The sequence below is a fragment of the Pleurodeles waltl genome, chromosome 1_2 (genome assembly GCF_031143425.1).
Source record: "Pleurodeles waltl isolate 20211129_DDA chromosome 1_2, aPleWal1.hap1.20221129, whole genome shotgun sequence".
In the NCBI taxonomy this organism is placed as follows: Eukaryota; Metazoa; Chordata; class Amphibia; order Caudata; family Salamandridae; genus Pleurodeles; species Pleurodeles waltl.
Window position 1 is genome coordinate 326082955 of NC_090437.1, and position 20575 is coordinate 326103529.

The 20575-nt window shown below is 44.3% G+C and overlaps 1 protein-coding gene across 12 annotated transcripts in view; it reads left to right on the plus strand.

Moving 5' to 3' along the window:
- The window catches only part of MPDZ (multiple PDZ domain crumbs cell polarity complex component), a 1044214-nt gene that overhangs the window by 100319 nt on the left and 923320 nt on the right, over positions 1 to 20575 (plus strand). For all 12 annotated transcript variants that reach the window (XM_069238948.1, XM_069238974.1, XM_069239000.1 and 9 more), the window contains exon 2: positions 8426 to 8499. In XM_069238948.1, the coding sequence (XP_069095049.1) occupies positions 8484 to 8499 (16 nt within the window). In that variant the 5' untranslated portion in view covers positions 8426 to 8483. The remainder of the gene's footprint in view (positions 1 to 8425; positions 8500 to 20575) is intronic.

Here is a 20575-nt window from a genome sequence, read left to right on the forward strand (position 1 = left end):
GGAGAGAGTTGAGTAACTCAGCTTGACCCCTTCCCTGCAGCTTAATCTGAAACAGTTAAAGGACCTTTTTATGGCTTACAATAGTAAAACTGGGCCTAAACCAACTAAGGCACAGCTCCAGGAGTTGTTTGATGAGTTTGATAAGGCCCAGACAAGAGATAAAAACACTGACAACCTGAAGATGACCCAGTCAGTGAAGACCAGACTGACAACAGTACTCATGGGGAAAGCATCTCTTCCAGTACCCCAGAAGAGGAGGAAAACAGTAGGAACCTCTTTCCTAAAACTGTACCTGGCGGGTATGCCAGGTCCCACAGGCCCAGAGAAATGCTAGGAGATCCAGATGTAGAGAGACTAGCAAGAAGAGTAGCCCTTGAGTAGTGACAGCAAAAAGGTTGATTGGAAGAGAGAGGAAACTTTTGACCCTAAAATCCCCAAAGGGATTGTCCCCAAATATGTTGAGGGTGATGATATCAGAAAATGGTTTACAGTCTTTGAAAGGGTATGTAAGATGGAAAAAAATACCAAAAGTACTGGGGCTCTCTACTGTGGGAGTTATTCTCAGGCAAGTGCAGGGATACACTACTGATACTGACTAAGGAAGAAGCTCAGTTCTATGACCTTATGAAGAGTACCCTGATTGAGGGCTTTGGACTCACCATTGAGAGTACAGAATTACATTCAGGGAGACTCACAAAACCTCAAGTTAGTTCTGAGTGGATTTTGTAGACTTCTCAGTCAAAACACTAGGAGGCTGGTTGAAAGTAAGGTGCACGACTATGAAAGCCTCTTTCATTTGATAATGAAAGAGTATTTGTTGAGTAATTGTCTTTCTCAGGAATTGCATCAGTACCTAGTGGACTCAAGGTTGAAGTCCATTGAAGCTACTTAATCGGAGAGGGCAGGTTGGATATGGTTACCCCGGCTGTCTGACCCAGTAACCTGGAGAAATACAGACAAAAGCCACATAGCAATGGGGTTGAGGTAGGGGCACTAAGGTATACAGGTGCAGGTGTCCCCATGGTGATTGAAAAACTGATATCCCTGGAGCAGTACATAACTGGACAGACATCCAGTTATCAATGCTGGTAACATTGTCAAGGTTCATTTAATGGCTTGCTGACCTTGGAATGGGTAGGGGTTACTGGCCAGAAGAAGGTGGTCATGTCCACTGCAATTCTAGTTGAATGTCTGCTAGGTAATGACCTGGAAACTTCAGCATGGACTGATGTAGAGATCAAAACCTAATCAGCCATGCTGGGACTTCCTGAATGGGTGTGTGTGAAAGCAGGAGTTCAAATCAAAGCCTACGTTGAAAAAGAGGACTCTGGAATAACGGTCCAGCCCTCCAAGAGAAAAGGCAAGAAGGCTAGGAAACCAACTTCTGAGGCGACACAAGCTCAGGTCCCCTCTCCTCAGGAAGAAGACCTGTCAACCTTTGAGGGAACTGAGCCCCAGGAACTTGGGCCTTATATGGCAGGGCTCCTAGGCCCAGGGGAACCCTCTAGGGAAGATCTTTGCGGGGGCAGAGGACCTGTCCCACTCATGAGAGCCTAAGACAGCAAGCTGTTGACCAGGAAAAGGGAGATGTCAGTGGCTCCCACAGAGCCTATTGGGAGGAGGGACTCTTATATAGTGATGTCAGAAACCTGGTGCCACTTGGAGAGTCGTAGTGCCCCAGCAATTTGGAGAGTTCTTACCTTAGCACATGACATCCCCCTAGCTGGGCATCTTGGACAGACACAAAATTGGAGTAGGTTAGTCAATCACTTCTACTTGCTACATATGTCCCAGAAGGTAAAGGAGTTTTGCAACTCATGTGTCACCTGTCAAGCCAGTGGCGAGATGGGGCAAACGAAAGGCCCACTTAATTCCACTTCCAGTGGTTAGAGTTTCCTTTGAAAGGGAGGAATTGACAGTGTTGGTCCTATTGACCCTCAAACAGCAACAGGAAACAGATTTATACCGGTGGTAGTTGATCATGCCACCAGGTATCCTGAGGCAATTCCCTTAGGACCCTGCAGTTGCCAGGGCTCTCCTAAGTATTTGTTACTAGAGTGGGCTTCCCTAAGAAGGTGGTTTCAGACAGAGGTAGTAACCTCATGTCTGCTTACCTAAAAGTAATGTGGAAAGAATGTAATGTGACTTATAAGTTTACTGCCCCATAGAACCCACAAATCAATAGTCTTGTTTGAAGATTCTACAAGGCCATGAAAGGTGTGATCATGAGACTCCCAGAAAAACTCAGAAGAAGATGGGCTGTCCTTTTCACCTCCAGAGAGGCCCACAGAAGGTTGTGGGCGTTTTTTCTCTTTGAGCTTCTGTTTGGCCATCCTTTCAGTGGACCACTGAGTGTAGTGAGGGAATGAAGGGAGAGACCTCTCAAAGAGCCCAAACTTGACATTATGGACTATGTGCTTGGCCTTTGTTCCAGAATGGCTGAGTACATGGATAAATCAAATATAACGCTTGAGGCCAGCCAGGAGCTCCAGAAGCAATGGTTTGACCAAAAGTTGGACTAGTTGAATAGCAACCAGGGCAGAAGGTATTGAGTTTGGTGCCTGGGGTACCTAGGGTTCTCCAGGACAAATTAAGTAGACCCTACCCTATTCTTGAGAGAAGAGGGAGTAGGGGTCCCCTATCTGGTCATCCATGTGGACTGCCTTAAACCCTTCCATGACAGGGCTGATATAACCATGCTTATGGTCACTGATGAACATTAAGAAGAAGAGAGTGAACCTCTCCCTGACCTCTCCCACAACCTTGCAGTTGGGTCTGTTGAAGGAGTTGTCTTTTTCAGACAACCTCACTGCCCAACAGCAAGGTGACTGCAGGCAAGTCTGGGGCAGTATGCTGAGCTCTTTTCCTTCACCCCTGTTCGGACAACCTGGAGCACACATGATGTAGACACTGAGGACAGCTTGCCTGTCAAAAATGAAACCTACAGTCAGTATAACCAAGTTGAGGAAAGCATCAGAGCTGAAGTCCGCAAGATGCTGTAGTTAGGGATTGTTGAACCCTCAGAGAGCCCTTGCACTAGCCCAGTTGTTTTAGTTCCCAAACCTCATTCCAAGGGAGGCAAACCAGAGCTGAGGTTTTGTGTGGACTGCAGAGGGCTCAGTGCAGTCACCAAAACTGATGCTCCCCCTGTCTCAAGAACAGATACACTAATTGACAGGCTGGGTGCGCAAAAGGTATCTGTTCTTTTGATTTAACATCAGGTTACTGGAAGATTGGTCTCACCCCAGGAGCCAAAGAAAGCATTCATGACCCCAGATGGACATTACCCCTTTTCCTGCTGTCCAAGCAATTTCATAGGGAGTTCACAATATTATCTATATGTAGGTCTGGACTAGAGGCATTTTAAGCTGTTTTACTAGTTTCATGAAATCTAAAAAAATGATAATTAAAAAATGCACACGTATCTACACACACACAGAGATGCTATGGATCATCCTCCTGCATCTATTGGTCTGTTTACCTGTCACTCAAATTTTGCTTCTGTCCACCAAAACATGAAGTAAATCATAGGCCAATAAGTCATCCTTTGATTCTCTTGCACTGTGAGTGACGACAGTGTTTTTTTATTTTGATCACGTGCTCAACCAATCCACCTAAAAAGAAGCACACTTCATTACAATAATGGTGGATCAGAGATTTGCTTTGCCAATTTTTTTCGATTCTTAATATTTTCCTAATTTATTAGTCATCCTTTTAAAATGATATGCAGCGGTCAGTTGTTTTTTTAAATTTACTATTTTTTTAAGCATATTTTCCACATTTAGACAGGATGTTTTCTTTAATTTCTTTTTTTATTTTCATTGCATATGGTTGCACTAAAAAAAAACGTAAAAAAATAATATAACCCTAGCACTGTCTTGGCAAGTCCAGAACTGAAGAAGGAGGACCTTAACTGTCACACTGCAAGTTAAGTAGACTCTTTGGTACCCTATATTCCCTGGTCGCCTTGCCAGGCTTTAGTGGCTGCCCGTCTCGGCTCCTGTCTCACCGATAAGGGCAGCGTATACATACCAAGCATATTTTACTTCCAAACAGCGCACTTGCAGGCACGCTGGTATTCATTGGAATGCGGCAGTCCAGTTCATTACTGACGGCTTTGTTCACCCCGTGACCTTGGAATGTAATCTTGTTTCTGTAGCAGTTCCTTCCTCAAGCGTGAAGCAATGATTCTTAAATATTGCATCTCCCGAATTGACAGACCAACACTGAGGGGCTATAAAGGAGTGACGTTCTCATCGGGATTGTTAGCAAAGTCAGCACAGAACGCTGTCTTTGCAGACCTCTGCAAATTAGGAAAACACAGTACTTGACTAAGTGCCACTATCGGACTTTCTAAGGCAATGCTCTAATTAACCCCTCATTTAAAAGGAGCGTTGGAAATCTCAAAGGTGTTTGCTTTGGGACAAGCAGTTACCGCATACATGACGGTGCTTAAATTTGCTATCTATCTATCTATCTATCTATCTATCTATCTATCTATCTATCTATCTATCGATCTGTGTAGTAACGATATCTACGCGCATAACCGTCATTATAGTCTAGTGTACATTCCAGCTCATCACTATGCCTTTTTTCTTTTTGCATCACTCTATTGTTCCTGTCTTTTTATTTCACATTTGTATGTTCATTTTATCCCCGCTTTTTCCTTTAATCAATATTTTTATTTCGCTTCCTAATTTTTCTCCCTTTAGTATCTTGGTCTGAGTTAATGCCTGAAGATAAGTAGCAGCAAATCCAATAGGTCTGGCTTTTATAAATTAAAGCATACAAACATTAGCATGCAATTTTTTTTGTTTGTTTTGGTAATGGTGGGTTGGTAGTGGTATTGGTGTTTAATGGGAGTGATAGTAACTGTGATGGCAGTAATGGCCCGCACTTAAGACCTGGCAAAAATATTTAAACAAGCATTGGCAAAGCCAATAGGTTTGGGTGGAGGTGCTAATGCAGGCAAGTTTAGCACATTACAACGAGAGACGCAGGAGGAAGCCAGAAAGAGTCCAATACTTTAAAAGTAGTCCTTCACACAGAGGGCTTTATTACGACTTTGAGGAAGGAGTTTCCTCCATCACAAATGTGACGGGTATCCCGTCCGCCGTATTACGATCTCCAGCGAACGGGATATAAGCCACATTTGTCAAGGTCGTAATAAGGCCCAGAGTCTCTTACCACCTTTGCAGTTGCTACAAAATGTCTTACAAGCGACCGCACATGCACTGCACAAGGCAAGCCCTAAAAATAAGTGCTGGTGCCTACCACCTACACAGACTAAGCACTGTAATATGGGCATCAGCAGTGCATGCTTCCATCACTCTGCACAGGTATTTCAGTACACTATAGTGGAAGCTTTCCTCACAGCATCAGAAGTGTAAGCTGTCCTTACAAAGAATGTCTGTTCTGTAATTGTGCAAGCCTCTTCAAACGCACAGAAACGGCACAGCAGAGACAGCAACATTGCAATGTTTTGCATTCCCTCTCATCAGTATCTCTTACCGCTTTAGCAGTATGCCTAAGTTTCAAAGCAGTTTCTGTGGTGGATCGGTGTGGGAGAGAAACCAGAGAGATGAACGCTGCAGATATCACTGAAACACAGTTGCGTACACATGGGGCACTTAACCAAAACTGAGCTACCAACAGTAATCAGGATAACAATAATTGTGAGATAATCTAATTTAAATAATTTGTATGCCTATTGAGACGGGAATGCCCCCTGCATGATCAAGTAGTATGGACTCCTGACATGAGTGCCTGATTACATGTGAAACTGGGTTCCTGACTTTTTGTTTGGCCCTTAAATCACATTAATCAAGCATGCCCACAGAGACCTTAGACTTTACCTTGTAGTGCAAAGTCTAAAACCAGCATTATGAACTGTAGGGGCTCACAACACATGCTCTCATAGTGGGCACAAGGCTACTGTCCATATCCTAGATGGGTGAACATTATGTGGTGGTGGAAGCCTACTGAGTTGTTGTCAATCTTTAGTACGACCAGACATGTTTTTTATGGGAGCAGGTCTAGACGTCATGTGTAATGACTCATTTTAATGTGAAGCTCAGGCATTCCATGCATGCTTGTCTTGTGTATGCAGAGTGTGTGCAGTACATGTATGGTAGTAATACAGAGCCTGAGGACTTGGGCCAGTGGGGTCCAGTTTGGATAACCTGCTGTTCAGCTCGTTATAAGATGGAGGATAGATGCAGCTTCAGAATACAGTGGGTCTGTGTAGAGTAGACTGCATTCTTGTAACTTCACGGTGGAGACCAACATTTTGAAGTGAGGGAGGATGGAGACAGGGCTGCCTATAGGAATTCATTGAGGTCCTTGTTAGCAAAGGGCTGCTGATCAGTTCTTCTTGAATGCTACCATGTGATAGGGGTGAGATGGGGACTGCAATGTCTTTTGTTCATGCTGAGGACGTTTCTAGGCATAGCATGATCGTTTGGCTGTCACTGATGACTGCTTTAGGAAAGGTGATGGCAGTTAAGTGCAGAAATATTGCACTTCATTGTGCCCTTGTTTTGAATACTCCTGCTTGTAGCCAGCACCATTGCTACCTTCTGTGAGAACCCTTACCTTCCACAAAGGCTGTGTCTGAGGCAAAGCCAGTAAATCAACTTTGAAAGAGAACCCAACCAACCAGTTGGAAACTTTAAATAGTGGATCCACAGCCCATGTATGGCAATTAAGAATAAAGCAGAATCTAAACCACCTCACTTGGTTGAAGTTCTTCTTGGCTAAGGAAGGGAGTGTTCTGAAGAAAACTCTAAGGACTGCTGTGTGACCACGGTTGTTGAATGCATGACAGCTAGACTCCCAGAGGTGAGGGGACATCACCGGAAGTCTACCATTTTTGCTGGAGGAGCTAAAGGTTTACCTTATACCTAAGGAGAGTGCCTGGTCCCTCATGATGAGAGACTGTCTAGAAGGATCTGAGGGTGTTCCTGCTATGTGGAACACACAGACAAAGCTGATTGCCAAAAGGGAGACAAGGGAGGAATGACTTGTGTTGGTAAGGGGTCTTTCACTTTCTTTGTGGTTCCTCTTGTGAACTGTGCTAAGGCTTTGAGGTGCCAAGCATCACTGTGTTGTTTGAGATCCTGCTGTCGCCCGCTGATGTGGGAGGTCTCTCGTCACCTCCATTCTGGAAGTCCTGATTGGCCTTGAAGCTGCAGCTGTTGAAGACGCACAACTGCAGACCTGGAGGCCACATTGCTTTGCCCAAGCTGAAGTCTGCACCTGGCCTCGTAGGCTGCTACTGGTGACAAGTGTTGCCATATGATCCTGACACACTGATTCTGCACAGCAGCTGAGTTCTGAGTGAGGTCCCTCGCATATCCCTCATATTTGAAAGAGTCACAGACACAGGAGCAAGAAAGATGAATGCGTCCACCTGCACCTTCAGAACTGCACCCACATTGAGCAAGTAAAAGCAGGCCCTAATGATAGGTAAAAAGAAAGACTGTAAGTGAAGATGATCTTTAGCTGGATGATCTCTGTTGAAAGGTATTTGAACTGATATGCAAATCTAGACCTTGTAGTATTTTGAGTGACGTGAACCTTTGCCTAATCACTGATTATACCCATGGTTTACCCTGAGGGCCGTAGGCATTAGAAAACTTCGAATGCAGGGCGAAGCAACCAAGAGGAATGTAAACCCTTATTGAAGATAACAAATAAGATTGCAATCTTGTAATTGAGAATCCTGTTGAACTTTGTAGTATTATGTTTTGAGACTTTAATTTACCTAAAAGGTAAGCTCTGGATTGGACAATACATTTTTTTTTATCTGTTGAGTTGTAAACTCTTGTCCTCACACTCCCTGCCTGGGAATCCTTTGACTGCTTGCCCTAACTACCCTGGGTTATGTGTGGAAACTGTGTACTTTGCTCACCTTGCAGATGCATAGTAGGATGGGCCTCAACTCTCTAGTGGCAAGTTACCTCTTCACCACAGTAGGGACTCAGTAGCCCATGTTTGCCCTGTGACCCCTGAATAAGTCGTGACAACATGATTTTTTGTGGTTTCCTACTGGTTTATTTAACCCATACATGTAGTAGAATTTTCGTGCAACTGAGAAAGGTAGCCACACCAAACGTAAAGGCTCCCAGCGGGGTTATAGTATTTTACTCATCTTTACACAATCTCAAAATAAGTGATAGTGTCTTGAGATTATACTGAGAATGAGAACTGTTGAAAGTAAGCATTGATCTCCACCTGGTCACCTCAACCTTTATTTGTGATGATGGTAGCAGCAGAAGACTGTGTTGTAGGCTTTTGTTAGCTGATCATTTTCTTGCATTTCAATACAGTTGCAGTACTTTAACCCATATATTTGTTTAATATTACATGTTTGCTTTGATATTCAATTTGATTTTCTCTCATTTATAAATTTATTTTTTTGTAGACTTTCATCAAATACCTGTGAAAATTGAAATCCAAGTAATACAGCACTTGAAACCGATATGTTAGAAACAATAGGTATGTTGTATATATATCCACATTTAAATTAGTTTTTTAAACATAATATTGCTGTTTATTTATGGTTCCGTTATACCATGCTCACTGTTTGAATTCATGTGGAGGGATGCTGTTGTTGATAGTAATAACAATGAGTACCACACTTCTATAATGCAAATGTGCCACCAAAGTGTCTACTTGCTGCTTCAAATATTGAAAAAAACTATAATGGTAAAGATGCTACAAAGGAGAGAGATATCTTTTTAACCTTCCAGAATGGCAGGTTGTGCTCTCTGCAGAGAGGGGAAAATGAAACTGAATTTTGGAAGCTGGGTGTCATAATTAACATAACATGCATTTGTAGAGCACACATTTAACAACGAGGAGAGCTCTTGGTGTCATTAACAGGTGTCTCGTGTTTATTGTTGCACAACTACATGGTACTCAGGAAGTCCTCATTACCATTCAAGCATTCACAGTGTTGGGCGAAACAGTGTTCATGTTGTTTGTGACAAATGTAGCAACATAGTGTCTCAATTTATCTTGGAAGCACATTGTCCTTTTTAACCACTTTGAAATGGTCTTTAAGATTGTAGATCTGGAAAGCAGTCCAAAATGGTAATAAATCGTTTTGTACTGAGCTAGGGACAGAATGAATGGCAGTCATTCTGAGATTGGTATGGGCCAATACTTGCATACTCAAATGGACTGTGGAATTATCTGTCGACCTACAAAATATGCTGCATCTGTAAAATATGCTGTGCATTCTTTAATAGAGGACTTCACTATAATACTGAAGTTAGAATAATTCATACATATTTATGGATAGCCTGTTGCCATGATAAAGTAAGGGAAGACTTTCCTGAAGACTGTTCTGATAAAGCAAACCCAAAAAAGATAACTGAATTAACAGGAGACATCAGGGAAGAATTTGATCCCAGGTATTTTTTCTGTGGAGATATGATTGTTAAAGATAATCATTGATGCCTCCCACTATCTTGTTAGTTTTGTGGAGATAGGCCCAACATGAGATAGTTAAGAGGGTTTGCAGTGAGTTCACTCCAGCACAACATGCTTCTATAATAAACTGTAGACTTTCCCAGTGCCCAAAATGACATAAAGACCCATGCATGCACAAGCCCATGCATAGATAAATGTTGACCAAACATGATTCTGCAGTCTGTGATTGGCCTACATGTCTTTCTAGGTTACTGTAACCGATTTAAAGGAGGCAGTCTACCCCCTGTACAAGATAATAAGCTCCTTGGTGCTGTGAATCTCAAATTGCCTAAAAACAACCAAAATGTCCGTTACCCTTTTTTTTACCACACAACACAATCGACCCTCTCACTGTATTTATTGGACTGATATGAAAGACTTCACTGTATCAACCTGACACACCAGATTCTCCAATGAGCTTTGATGGTAGTCCAAATGAACCATCTCAGAATATTATGGTATGTAATTACTGTTGAGTGCAGGGTCTTGGGAAACTCTCTGTAAAAAAGTTCCATTCTCCCTCTACCCCTCACTGATGCCTGTGTCTTCCACTGCATTATGCTAATTTTTGCCTGAGTGGTGAGAGCCAGAGTTGGAGACGCGACAGGGTATCAGACAAACTGAAATGAATGTTTCTGATGGATACAACTACCTGTGGATTCCTCACCTAATGAATACTCCCATGGCGCCAGCATTCGACGGAAATCTTCTTCCTAGTCTCTGCACGTCGACGAGGACGTCACTCTAGCCCACGCGACGCCGTCTGACGTCATACAGGCAATAAGAGGTCCTCGCCGACGTCAGTTCCCTTTTTTCCGTGCATTCGAAACGGTTATCTTCGAGGGAGCTACTGTTACTTTAGTGGTTACAGTGTGTTTTCTGCTGCATAGGTCTTCTCTGCGGTAACAATGTCTCAGAGAAAGTCGGGTTTCAAGCCCTGTCGAGAGTGTGGGGGCAAGATGTCCGTTACAGATCCTCACTCCGACTGTCTCTGGTGTTTGAGCTCCGACCACGACGTTGTGACTTGCGATTCATGTCAGCACATGAATCCGAAGGCCCTCAAGGAACTTGAGGCTAAACTATTCCTGGCGAAGTCGAAGAGAAAGGAAAAACATCACAAAAAGTCTTCTTCGCCAAGGTCTCATCGGCGTCATCGAGACTCCCGGCGCCGTAGAGATTCACGGCGTCATTCAAGCAAGGAGACTCTTTCGAGGTCACCTTCGGCTCGGCGTCGGAGGACTTGGGAGGTCAGTCCCACGGTCACGCCGCATCCATCGACGCCGTTGCCCTCTCCGGCGTCACCGACTTCGCCTGGACAAGCGTCTGTGGTTGAGGTGATGCAGCCTCTTGTGATGTCTCCGGCGTCGCGGACGTCGAGGCCGGCGTTGGGGTCGCCTTCGATCCAGGCACCTCAGTATCCGGGTTTTCTAGCCCCTGGAGCCGATAGTACCGCATTTCTGAATGCGATGTATACCATCTTTCAGCAGATGGCTCCAGGAGGTGCTCCGGCTGGTCCTTCGGGGCCTTTGGCCTTTTCATTGGGTGATCCTGCGCCTCTTCGGCCGGCACCCTTTATGTCCTTTCTCCCTTTTGGGAATGTGGGCTCGGCGCCGGTGTCGGCGCCGGTGGCCGCTCCGGTGGCTTCAGAGGGATTGGCTCTGGAGGTTTCCATCCCGTCGACGTTGGGATTTCGTCCTGTGACTCCGGTGGGTCCATCGGCTCCAAGATCTCTTTGTCCTGCTCCTTCATCAGCGCCGAAGCTGCCTGTGGCGCCGGATGCTTCTGGAGATCGGCTACGATCTTCGACTTCGGCAGAGGCCATGTCGACTACGCGTATTGAGCAGAGACTACATTCAAGGAGGCGTGCTCTCCGTCTTTTGGAAGAGCAGGAGTACCAGCGAGTCCTGGAGGAAGGAGAGGTTGAGGACTCTGGTGATGGACTGCATGGTCTGGATACGGCCAGTGGGCTGGATACTTCCCCTGAGTGGGACCTTTCATATCCAGGGGAGTATACGGAGGATTTCACGCGGTGGTGAGGAAGGCGGCTAATTTTCTGGACCTGCCTTTGCCGGTGGCAGAGGCGAAGCAGAATTTATTGACGGAGGTGCTGCATCCGGCCTCTGCTGCAGCGGAGCCTCTCTTGCCGTTTAATGAGGCTTTGCTTGATCCGGTGTTGGAGGTGTGGAAGAAGCCTGTATCTTCCTCGGCAGTTCATATGGCTGTGGCCAGGAGATATCGGGCTGCACCATCTGACCCTGGTTTTCTTTCAAGACACCCTACGCCGGAGAGCTTGGTGGTGCAAGCCTCCTGTTCATCAAAATCAGCGCCTGGATCTTTCCCGACGGTACCAGGAGACAGGGACTCCAAAAAACTGGATGCGCAATCCAAGAAAATATTTTCTTCTTGCAGGTTGGCGTTGAAGGCCACCAACGCAACTTGCCTTCTGGGGAGATATATCCATGCTCTTATGGATGATATTTCATCTTCTTTTACGGAGCTTCCCCAGGGACTCTTGGATGTTGTCTCAGACGCCCAAGCTGCCGCAACCCAGATTATCCAGTCTGGGCTGGACACGACCGACTCGGTGGCTAGGGCGATGGGCACGGCTGTGGTGGCAAGGAGACAGGCCTGGCTCCGTAATTCAGGGTTTTCTGCGGATGTACAGTCGACCCTATTAGACCTCCCGTTTGATGGGGACAAACTGTTTGGAGCAAAGGCAGATTCGGCTTTGGAGCGATTTAAAGAGAGCAGGGCCACAGCCAAATTGTTAGGGCTGCAAGCTCCTTCTTCCTCTGCCTCTTCCAGATTTTTCAGGAGGTTTCGTGGATTTGGGCGTGGCTCTTCCTCCTCTTCCTTTCGGGGGAGGTTCCAGCAACCCGCCTCTTCTCACCCCTATAGATCATTTAGAGGGAGAGGTAGGGTCCGAACCAGAGGAGCCTCTCAACAGCACTCTGCCTCTTCCTCGTCCTCTGGAGGGGTGCAGCAGGGAAAGCAGCCTTAGGCTTCCACCATTTCCCACTCACTCCTCTCCTGTAGGGGGAAGATTACGGCATTTTCTCCACAAGTGGGAGACTATTACAACGGACACTTGGGTTATCAGTATTGTGGAGAAAGGCTACACCCTTCCCTTTCGGGAGTTTCCGCCCCCCCTCCCGCCCCGCCCATCTTATTGTTCAGAAGAACACCTCCTGTTGCTAGAACAGGAGGTTCAAGTCCTCCTTTCAAAGGGCGCGGTGGAGTTGGTTCCAGAGCAGGAAAGGGGTCGAGGTTGTTACTCAAGGTACTTCCTGATTCCCAAGAAAGATGGTCGGTCGAGACCGATCCTGGATCTGAGGATCTTGAATTGGTTCCTCAATCAGGAAAATTTCAAGATGCTGACCCTAGCACAGGTGCTTTTGGCGTTGAACAAAGAAGATTGGATGGTGTCTGTCGACTTGCAGGATGCTTATTTTCATATCCTGATACTCAAGTCGCACAGGAAGTATCTCCGGTTTGTGGTAGGGTCGCAGCACTATCAGTTTGCGGTCCTCCCGTTTGGTCTTACTTCAGCACCTCGAGTCTTCACGAAGGTGATGTCAGTGGTTGCGGCAGAGCTCAGAAGGAAGGGGATAGCAGTATTCCCTTACTTGGACGACTGGTTGATCAAAGCCAAGTCCCCGGAGCTTGTGTCGTATCATCTGCAGTCAACAACCCAGTTGTTGTTCGACCTGGGCTTTTCGGTGAACGTGCCCAAATCTCACCTGGAGCCCTCTCAGCGCCTCCTGTTCATAGGGGCAGTACTGGATACAACATTGAATCGAGCCTTTCCTTCGCCTCAGCGGGTTCAAGATATTCAGGAATTGGTTCCAATGTTTCGAAATGGAGCGGTAGTTCCAGTCCTCCAGGTCCTTCGTCTGCTCGGTCTGTTTGCCTCCTGCATACTGTTGGTCACGCATGCTCGCTGGCACATGAGGGCTCTTCAGTGGTGCCTCCGAAGGCAGTGGTCTCAACACAAGGGAGATCTAGAAGGTGCGGTCAAAATCTCCAGAGATGCTGCTGTGGACTTGAAGTGGTGGATTGCGAGCAACAATCTTTCACAAGGAAAGCCGTTCGCGCAGTCGCCACCAGTGGCCACGGTCATAACGGATGCTTCCACTCTAGGGTGGGGAGCTCATCTGGGGGATCTGGAGATCAAAGGACTTTGGTCTCCAGAGGAACAGATGTTTCATATCAATCTGTTAGAGTTACGGGCTGTATGTCTGGCTCTCAAGGCCTTCCTCCCATCCCTTCGTGGTCAGTCGGTACAGGTCCTGACGGACAATACTACCACGATGTGGTACATAAACAAACAGGGAGGAGTAGGGTCGTACCTTCTCTGCAGAGAAGCTCTTCGACTATGGTCCTGGGCAAAGGACCATCAGATTTGCTTGGTAGCAAATCATTTGGCCGGGGTCTTGAATGTACGTGCGGACAGTCTCAGTCGCCAATTCTCGGCCGACCACGAGTGGCGTCTCCATCCAGATCAAGTCCGTTTAATCTTCCAGATGTGGGGGTTTCCTCGGATAGATCTGTTTGCCACTCGGGAGAACGCGCATTGTCCGTTATTCTGCAGCCTCCAGTATCCGGTGCAGGGAACATTGGGGGACGCGTTTCTGATAACCTGGTGCGACCAGTTGCTTTACGCGTTTCCCCCTATACCCTTGATTCCTCGAGTGTTGAGGAAGATTCGCCAAGACCGGGCCCAAGTCATCTTAATAGCTCCGGATTGGCCAAGGAGGGTGTGGTACTCCGACCTTCTCCAACTCTCACTGTGCCCTCCGCTCCGTCTCCCTCTCAGGGCAGACCTCCTATCGCAGTCTCAGGGGCAGGTTTTACACCCCAACCTCCAGAGTCTACACCTACATGCCTGGAGATTGAACGGGGCAACCTGAGTTCTTTCTCTCTCCCGCCTGATGTAGTGGATGTTATATTAGCGGCCAGGCGACACTCCACTAAATCTATCTACGCTAATAGGTGGTCTAAATTTGTTATGTGGTGTGGGGAGAGACAGATTGATCCCTTACATGCTCATCTGTCGGACGTCTTGTCTTTTGCTCTGTCTCTAGCGCAGAAGGGTTGTGCAGTGGCTACCATTAAGGGTTATTTGTCGGCTTTGTCAGCCTTCATTTGTCTTCCAGATCAACCATCGTTATTTAAATCCCCTATTGTTCTCAGATTCTTGAAAGGTCTTCTAAATAAATATCCTCCAAAACCATTCGTTATGCCTCAATGGGATTTGTTCTTGGTCCTCACTTTCCTTATGGGGTCCCCTTTTGAGCCTATGCATTCTTGCCCCTTAAGGTATTTGGTTATTAAAATAGTCTTCCTGGTGGCTATAACATCTGCAAGGAGAGTTAGTGAGTTGCAGGCCTTATCGGTAAAACCCCCTTATACAACTTTTTATGGGGATAAGGTGGTGTTGAGGACCAAGGCTGCTTTCCTCCCGAAGGTTGTTTCACCCATCCATTTAGCCCAGATAATTACTTTGTCCACGTTCTATCCTCCGCCTCATCCTTCAAAGGAGGAAGAGAGACTACATCGCTTGGACCCAAAGAGGGCGTTAAGCTTCTTCATTGATAGAACAAAGGATTTCAGGCTGGAGGATCAGCTGTTCATCGGTTACGTGGGCAAGAGGAGAAGAAAGGCAGTCCACAAGAGAACACTCTCCAGGTGGGTTGTTCTTTGCATTAAAATCTGTTACTCTTTGGCAAAGAAGGATCCTCCTGATGGCATTAGAGCTCATTCCACCAGAGCTAAGTCGGCCACTTCGGCCTTGGCCAGAGGTGTTCCTGTGGTCGACATCTGCAAGGCCGCAACTTGGTCGTCCCTTCACACGTTTGCGAAACATTACTGTTTGGACTCTGAGGTCAGAAGGGACGGCCACTTTGCACGGTCAGTGCTGCAGGATTTCTTGGTTTGACCATTTCGGCACCCACCACCGGGAGTGGTACTGCTTTGGGACTCTATTCATTAGGTGAGGAATCCACAGGTAGTTGTATCCATCAGAAGAACGAGTTACTTACCTTCGGTAACAACTTTTCTGGTGGATACATTAGCTACCTGTGGATTCCTCACGGTCCCACCCGCCTCCCCGTTGCCTTTCTGGTCTTACCAAGTAATCCTTGAGTGCGCTCCTCCTGGTCTTCAAGATTGCAATAGATGATGTATATATGGATACTTGTATATATTTATATGTATATATATATGTATATATCTTTGTGTATATACATGATTTGCATATATTTGTTGGTTTAAAAAAAAAAAGAGAGTTAATCTACAACCATTTTATTGCAATGTTCTGTATTTTACAATGTTATGGGATGTTGCCTTGCTCTTTCATTGCATTGGGTTGTTCTCATGCACGTAAAAAATGTTGGTACTGACGTCGGCTCGTCGGCGAGGACCTCTTATTGCCTGTATGACGTCAGACGGCGTCGCGTGGGCTAGAGTGACGTCCTCGTCGACGTGCAGAGACTAGAAAGAAGATTTCCGTCGAATGCTGGCGCCATGGGAGTATTCATTAGGTGAGGAATCCACAGGTAGCTAATGTATCCACCAGAAAAGTCGTTACAGAAGGTAAGTAACTCGCTCGTTGCTTCTTTAAAATGCTTGACTTGTGTTTGACCAAAGTGATTTTATAGGGTTCCATAGTGGTTTGTGCCGATTTGCTGCATTTTGTTCGTCCAAAGAGTCAGTGTAACATTCTCCAGCAAGGATATTAAAGCTATCAACAAGAATTCTTTCTATAGTGAAAATTATCAGATGATCTAGAAGGGACCAGAGCTTCATATATTAGTTAGTGCTATAATAAGATCTTACAAGCCATTGGTTCCTCAAACGGAAATGCACTGTTTACCTGAAGATAAAACCTTTACATACATTCATAAGGAGTTATTATGTGGAGCACATGCATATTAATGCAAGTAGTGAATTTATTGATGCCTGAAGGGAGCTGAAGATAAAGAAGCAAAATCTTGGAAAACGTAAGTCAAACCAGCAGAAATGCTTGGCAGTGCATCTAAAAGTTCAGTGGAAAAATATGAATGCTCATTTTTTTTTTATGTGAGGAATAGGACTTGAACAATAACATTAGAATATGATTACAACAATAAAAAAGTCCACAATCAATAAAATCAACAATACATCTAACAAATGCAGAAAATCACATATTAATTAAAAACAGAGGATAATTCATAATATGTCCTTCAAATTCCTGACAGCACTAGATAAAAAGCATGATACATAAAAGCAAGGGCGCTCATCTAAAAGCATTTTTGAATCCAACAAAGCAGGGTTGACCTGTGTAAAGTTCTCATCTTTTGATAGTGGAAAAATAAATTTTATTGTGGGAATGCACATGCAAATTAAAAAACGTTATAAAATGCAAAGTGTCCTATTTTGAGACCAGCTCATAACTACAGGGTTCAGGAGAAAACTCCTTATGCCAATCCTTTGGGACCGATAACAAATGATGGGTCAAGTTTAATCTGAATCTAGTCAATAAAAACAACAATTTAACAAAGATCTAGCTAAGGGTCAAGAGTAAGCGAAGTTAACAACGTAATGTGTGATCTAACAAATGGTTTGGCTAGCTCTGAAGTTTCTCACATAGACCTAGAAAGGTTCTTGAAAGCTTTCACAAGCTTTTCCAGGCTGTCAAAAATCTCCAGACACTCCAGTTCTTTGAAGGTTATTTTGATGTAAAGCAATCAAGGAATTCTATTAGATCTGTTCAAAGCAAAGCAATCTCATATTATCATGCAGTTTATTTCCGCTTCTGGTTTCAGCCCTACCAAATTCAGCTGTATCAAGGGTCCCATCTTCAGTATATCTGTAAGAAATGTCACGCACAACTCTTAATGCTCAATAAAACTAGCAGAGGAGTTTGGGAGAAATAATCTCTTATAAAAACATAGGGCCTGATTAAGAGTTTGGCGGATGGAGTTACTCCATCCCAAACGTGACAGATACCCCATCCGCGGTGATATGATTCCATTATTTCCTATGGAAATTGTAATACAGCGGACAAGATATCTGTCACTTATGTGATGGATTAACCCATGCTCTAAGCTGTAAATCAGGCCCTTACTTCCTGCAGATTGTAGAGGAGAAACATCAGCATGCCCCCAGATGTCCCTTCCAAAAAAGGCAATGGAAATATATTTTGCCTTATAAATCTTTAAAAATGCTGCAACGGCCTGTTACCAAGTATGGAAGCAAAATCCATAATGGAAGAAATTGAACCTCATAAATGTAATTAATCTGAAGGATAAAAGAGAAAACCAGGATACAGTTAGATCAAAAAATAATCCTGAATGAGGTTACGCATAACCTTGCTAATAGTATTGTCTTTCAGCTTAAAAACTCAAGATTAAGTATGTCTCTGCCTAAACTTCGTTACATGAGATTTCTTGAAATTAGTGTTAAAATCCAAGAAATCCATGCAAGTTAAAATTGAATTTAATAACTGTTGAAGGACTAATGCCATTCTGGCAATTAAAAATGTGTCATATTAAGAGTGAATAAAAAAGGGGCAAGAATGCACCCCTGGAGAACAGCTCTATTTAATCTAAACAATGCTGAGAATACCTGCCCTGTGCATATATCACTGATGCCATTAAATTCTGATGGAGATCCTGCAGAAGATATACAATGTTTGATTCAACACTTAAAGAGATCATAATAGACTAGAGTTTGTCTATATTAACCCTATCAACCGCCTAGCTCAAGTCCATGAAGGCCACATGTAAAGATGCCTTCTTGACCATGAGGTGCTTGTTAATAATTAAATGGAGATTAAACATTGATTGATTGTCCCTAGGCCTGGTGTACACCCATATTGACTATCATAGAGTACCCGATTCTCTGATGTTTACAACGTCAGTCGATTCAGAAAAATCTTCCTAATATCTTAACCATTGAATCTATCTGGAAAACCAACCGTTAGCAACAAGGATCATCCTTATTCCCCACTTTGAAAATAGGCACTATCACTAATTGTGACCAGGAGCTAATAAGACTATGTGCCATTGCAGAATTAATCATATTTGTAAGACCTAGAGCCCATATCAAGACTTCTGTTTGAATCATACCAGCTGGAACACAATCCGGACCAGGGACTTTATTTCTGGAAGGATTATTTATTACCTCTGTGACCTCCTCCACAGTGACCTGCAGACTTGAAACTGTAGATATACTCATGGCTAGATGACAAACAACTGAGAAGATTATGTACTCCCTCAAAGTGACTAACCAGTTTGTCTACAGGAATATGAGCACACATGATGTTTTCCTGATTGGGCGAAAAAAGAACAATTGCCAATTTCCCAGAAAAGGGCCAAGTTATTCTTTGACAAATGCAATACAGAACGCAGAAACAAAATTAGTTAACTCATATGTGCGCAAGATGTTCCAGCAGCCAGTTATTGTGAACATTACTTTTCCACTTATTCCCGCTTATTAGAGTGATGGATGCTTTTCAATCATATTCTCAAAAAGCTATTTGAGGAGACTGCTTTCTGGAATTTAGTATAACAAATAGATATGTTACAGTTGGAAGAAGTGAGTAATGGAGAATATTTCGTAATTGACAGTCTCCAGTGTGCCACATCTTCAAACAAATGGCAGCTTGGCATATTGTGTCCTATGAATGCTCTCGACAACTATTTCATCATATTTGAAAACAAACTGAGTTTCACCCAACGTTTGTGTTTGCAGCCCATTATGTCGACTAGTATTCCACAGAGTTTTGCAAAGTTCCTCAAGTTTCTCTGTCTGATATCGTTTTCACTAATACTGTTGCATAGCGATGAACAAATTTATGTTTATTTCTTTGTGTAACTTTGTGAAATATATTAAACTCAATGAAAAGATAGAAATGGTACTTAAGTTCTAACATTAGTAGATCTGAAAAATGGTTACTCCTCACAGTTTTGAAAAATTGTGGCCCACAAATTAAAATTTAGTTTTTCAGACATTTCTATTTATTTCAAGGTTTGAGTGTCTAAATGGCAAACACCAATACAAAACAATAGGGTAACCCCAAAGGCCGTAGGACCTGAGTACAGTTAAGCACAAACAACAAAATAGTCCTGACGGGACTGCAATATAATGTAGATGAGCAAATTCACTCAAGAAACAACATTAATTATCGCATCATGATCTCTGTGGAGAACAATGAGAAGAGAAGACATACAAAACCAGAGCCTTGTAGAACCTTGTATAGGTTGAAGTTTTGTAGTTTATATAAATAATTCAAAGCATGATATTAGTTGCTCCGTTGGGTGAAAAAAGTGCCCCGGAGCTTCATTAGTATTTAGTGCGGGGGACCACGTGGTCCCCCACTGACCCGGGGATCACCACCTGCCCGGGGCATAGGTAAAAAAAAATGTTTCAGAACCCCTTTAGCCACGGGGCTCACCACCTCCCTGTGGTTATATCTTGCTGGAAGTGGGCCACGTGGCCCCCCTCATTGAGCCACTGATGGCCCTGGGGACCACCGCCCCCCAGGGCCGGCTCTTGCTATGCCCCGGGGTGCCCACACTCCGGCATATAACTGTTTGCAGCCAAGCCACAGCAAACACTACGGTTTTGACAGCAGGACCTGTCAAACAGGTCCCGCTGTCAAAAACCGAAGCTTTCATCTCTATCCCCTCCACGCGTGCAGGGAACTGAGATGGAATGCTTCATCAAGCAGGGAGCTGCTATTAAAAGCAGCTCCTTCCTTGCTGAAGCACAGCAGGGTAAGCCTTGAGGATAAGGGCATTTTACTAAATTAAAAATAAATAAATATGTAGGGATCGTGGGGGAGCCCTTGAGAGCTCCTTCGTGGTACCAAATAGCCTTGTGAAGGGTTAAAAAAAAAAAAAAAAAAAGCAGTAGCTCAGTGTGAGGGTTGCAGACCTTCACACTGAGCTCTCAGGGTTGAGTCCAGCCGGACTCGCTTCCCTTTATATATTTTTTGGTAAAGTACAAATTATTTTAATTTATAAAAATGAAAGGTACATTTTTTTGTTTCAAAGTAGACAGAAAAATCTCACTATAAGTATATCATACATTAAAGCCTAAAAAACTCTCTATT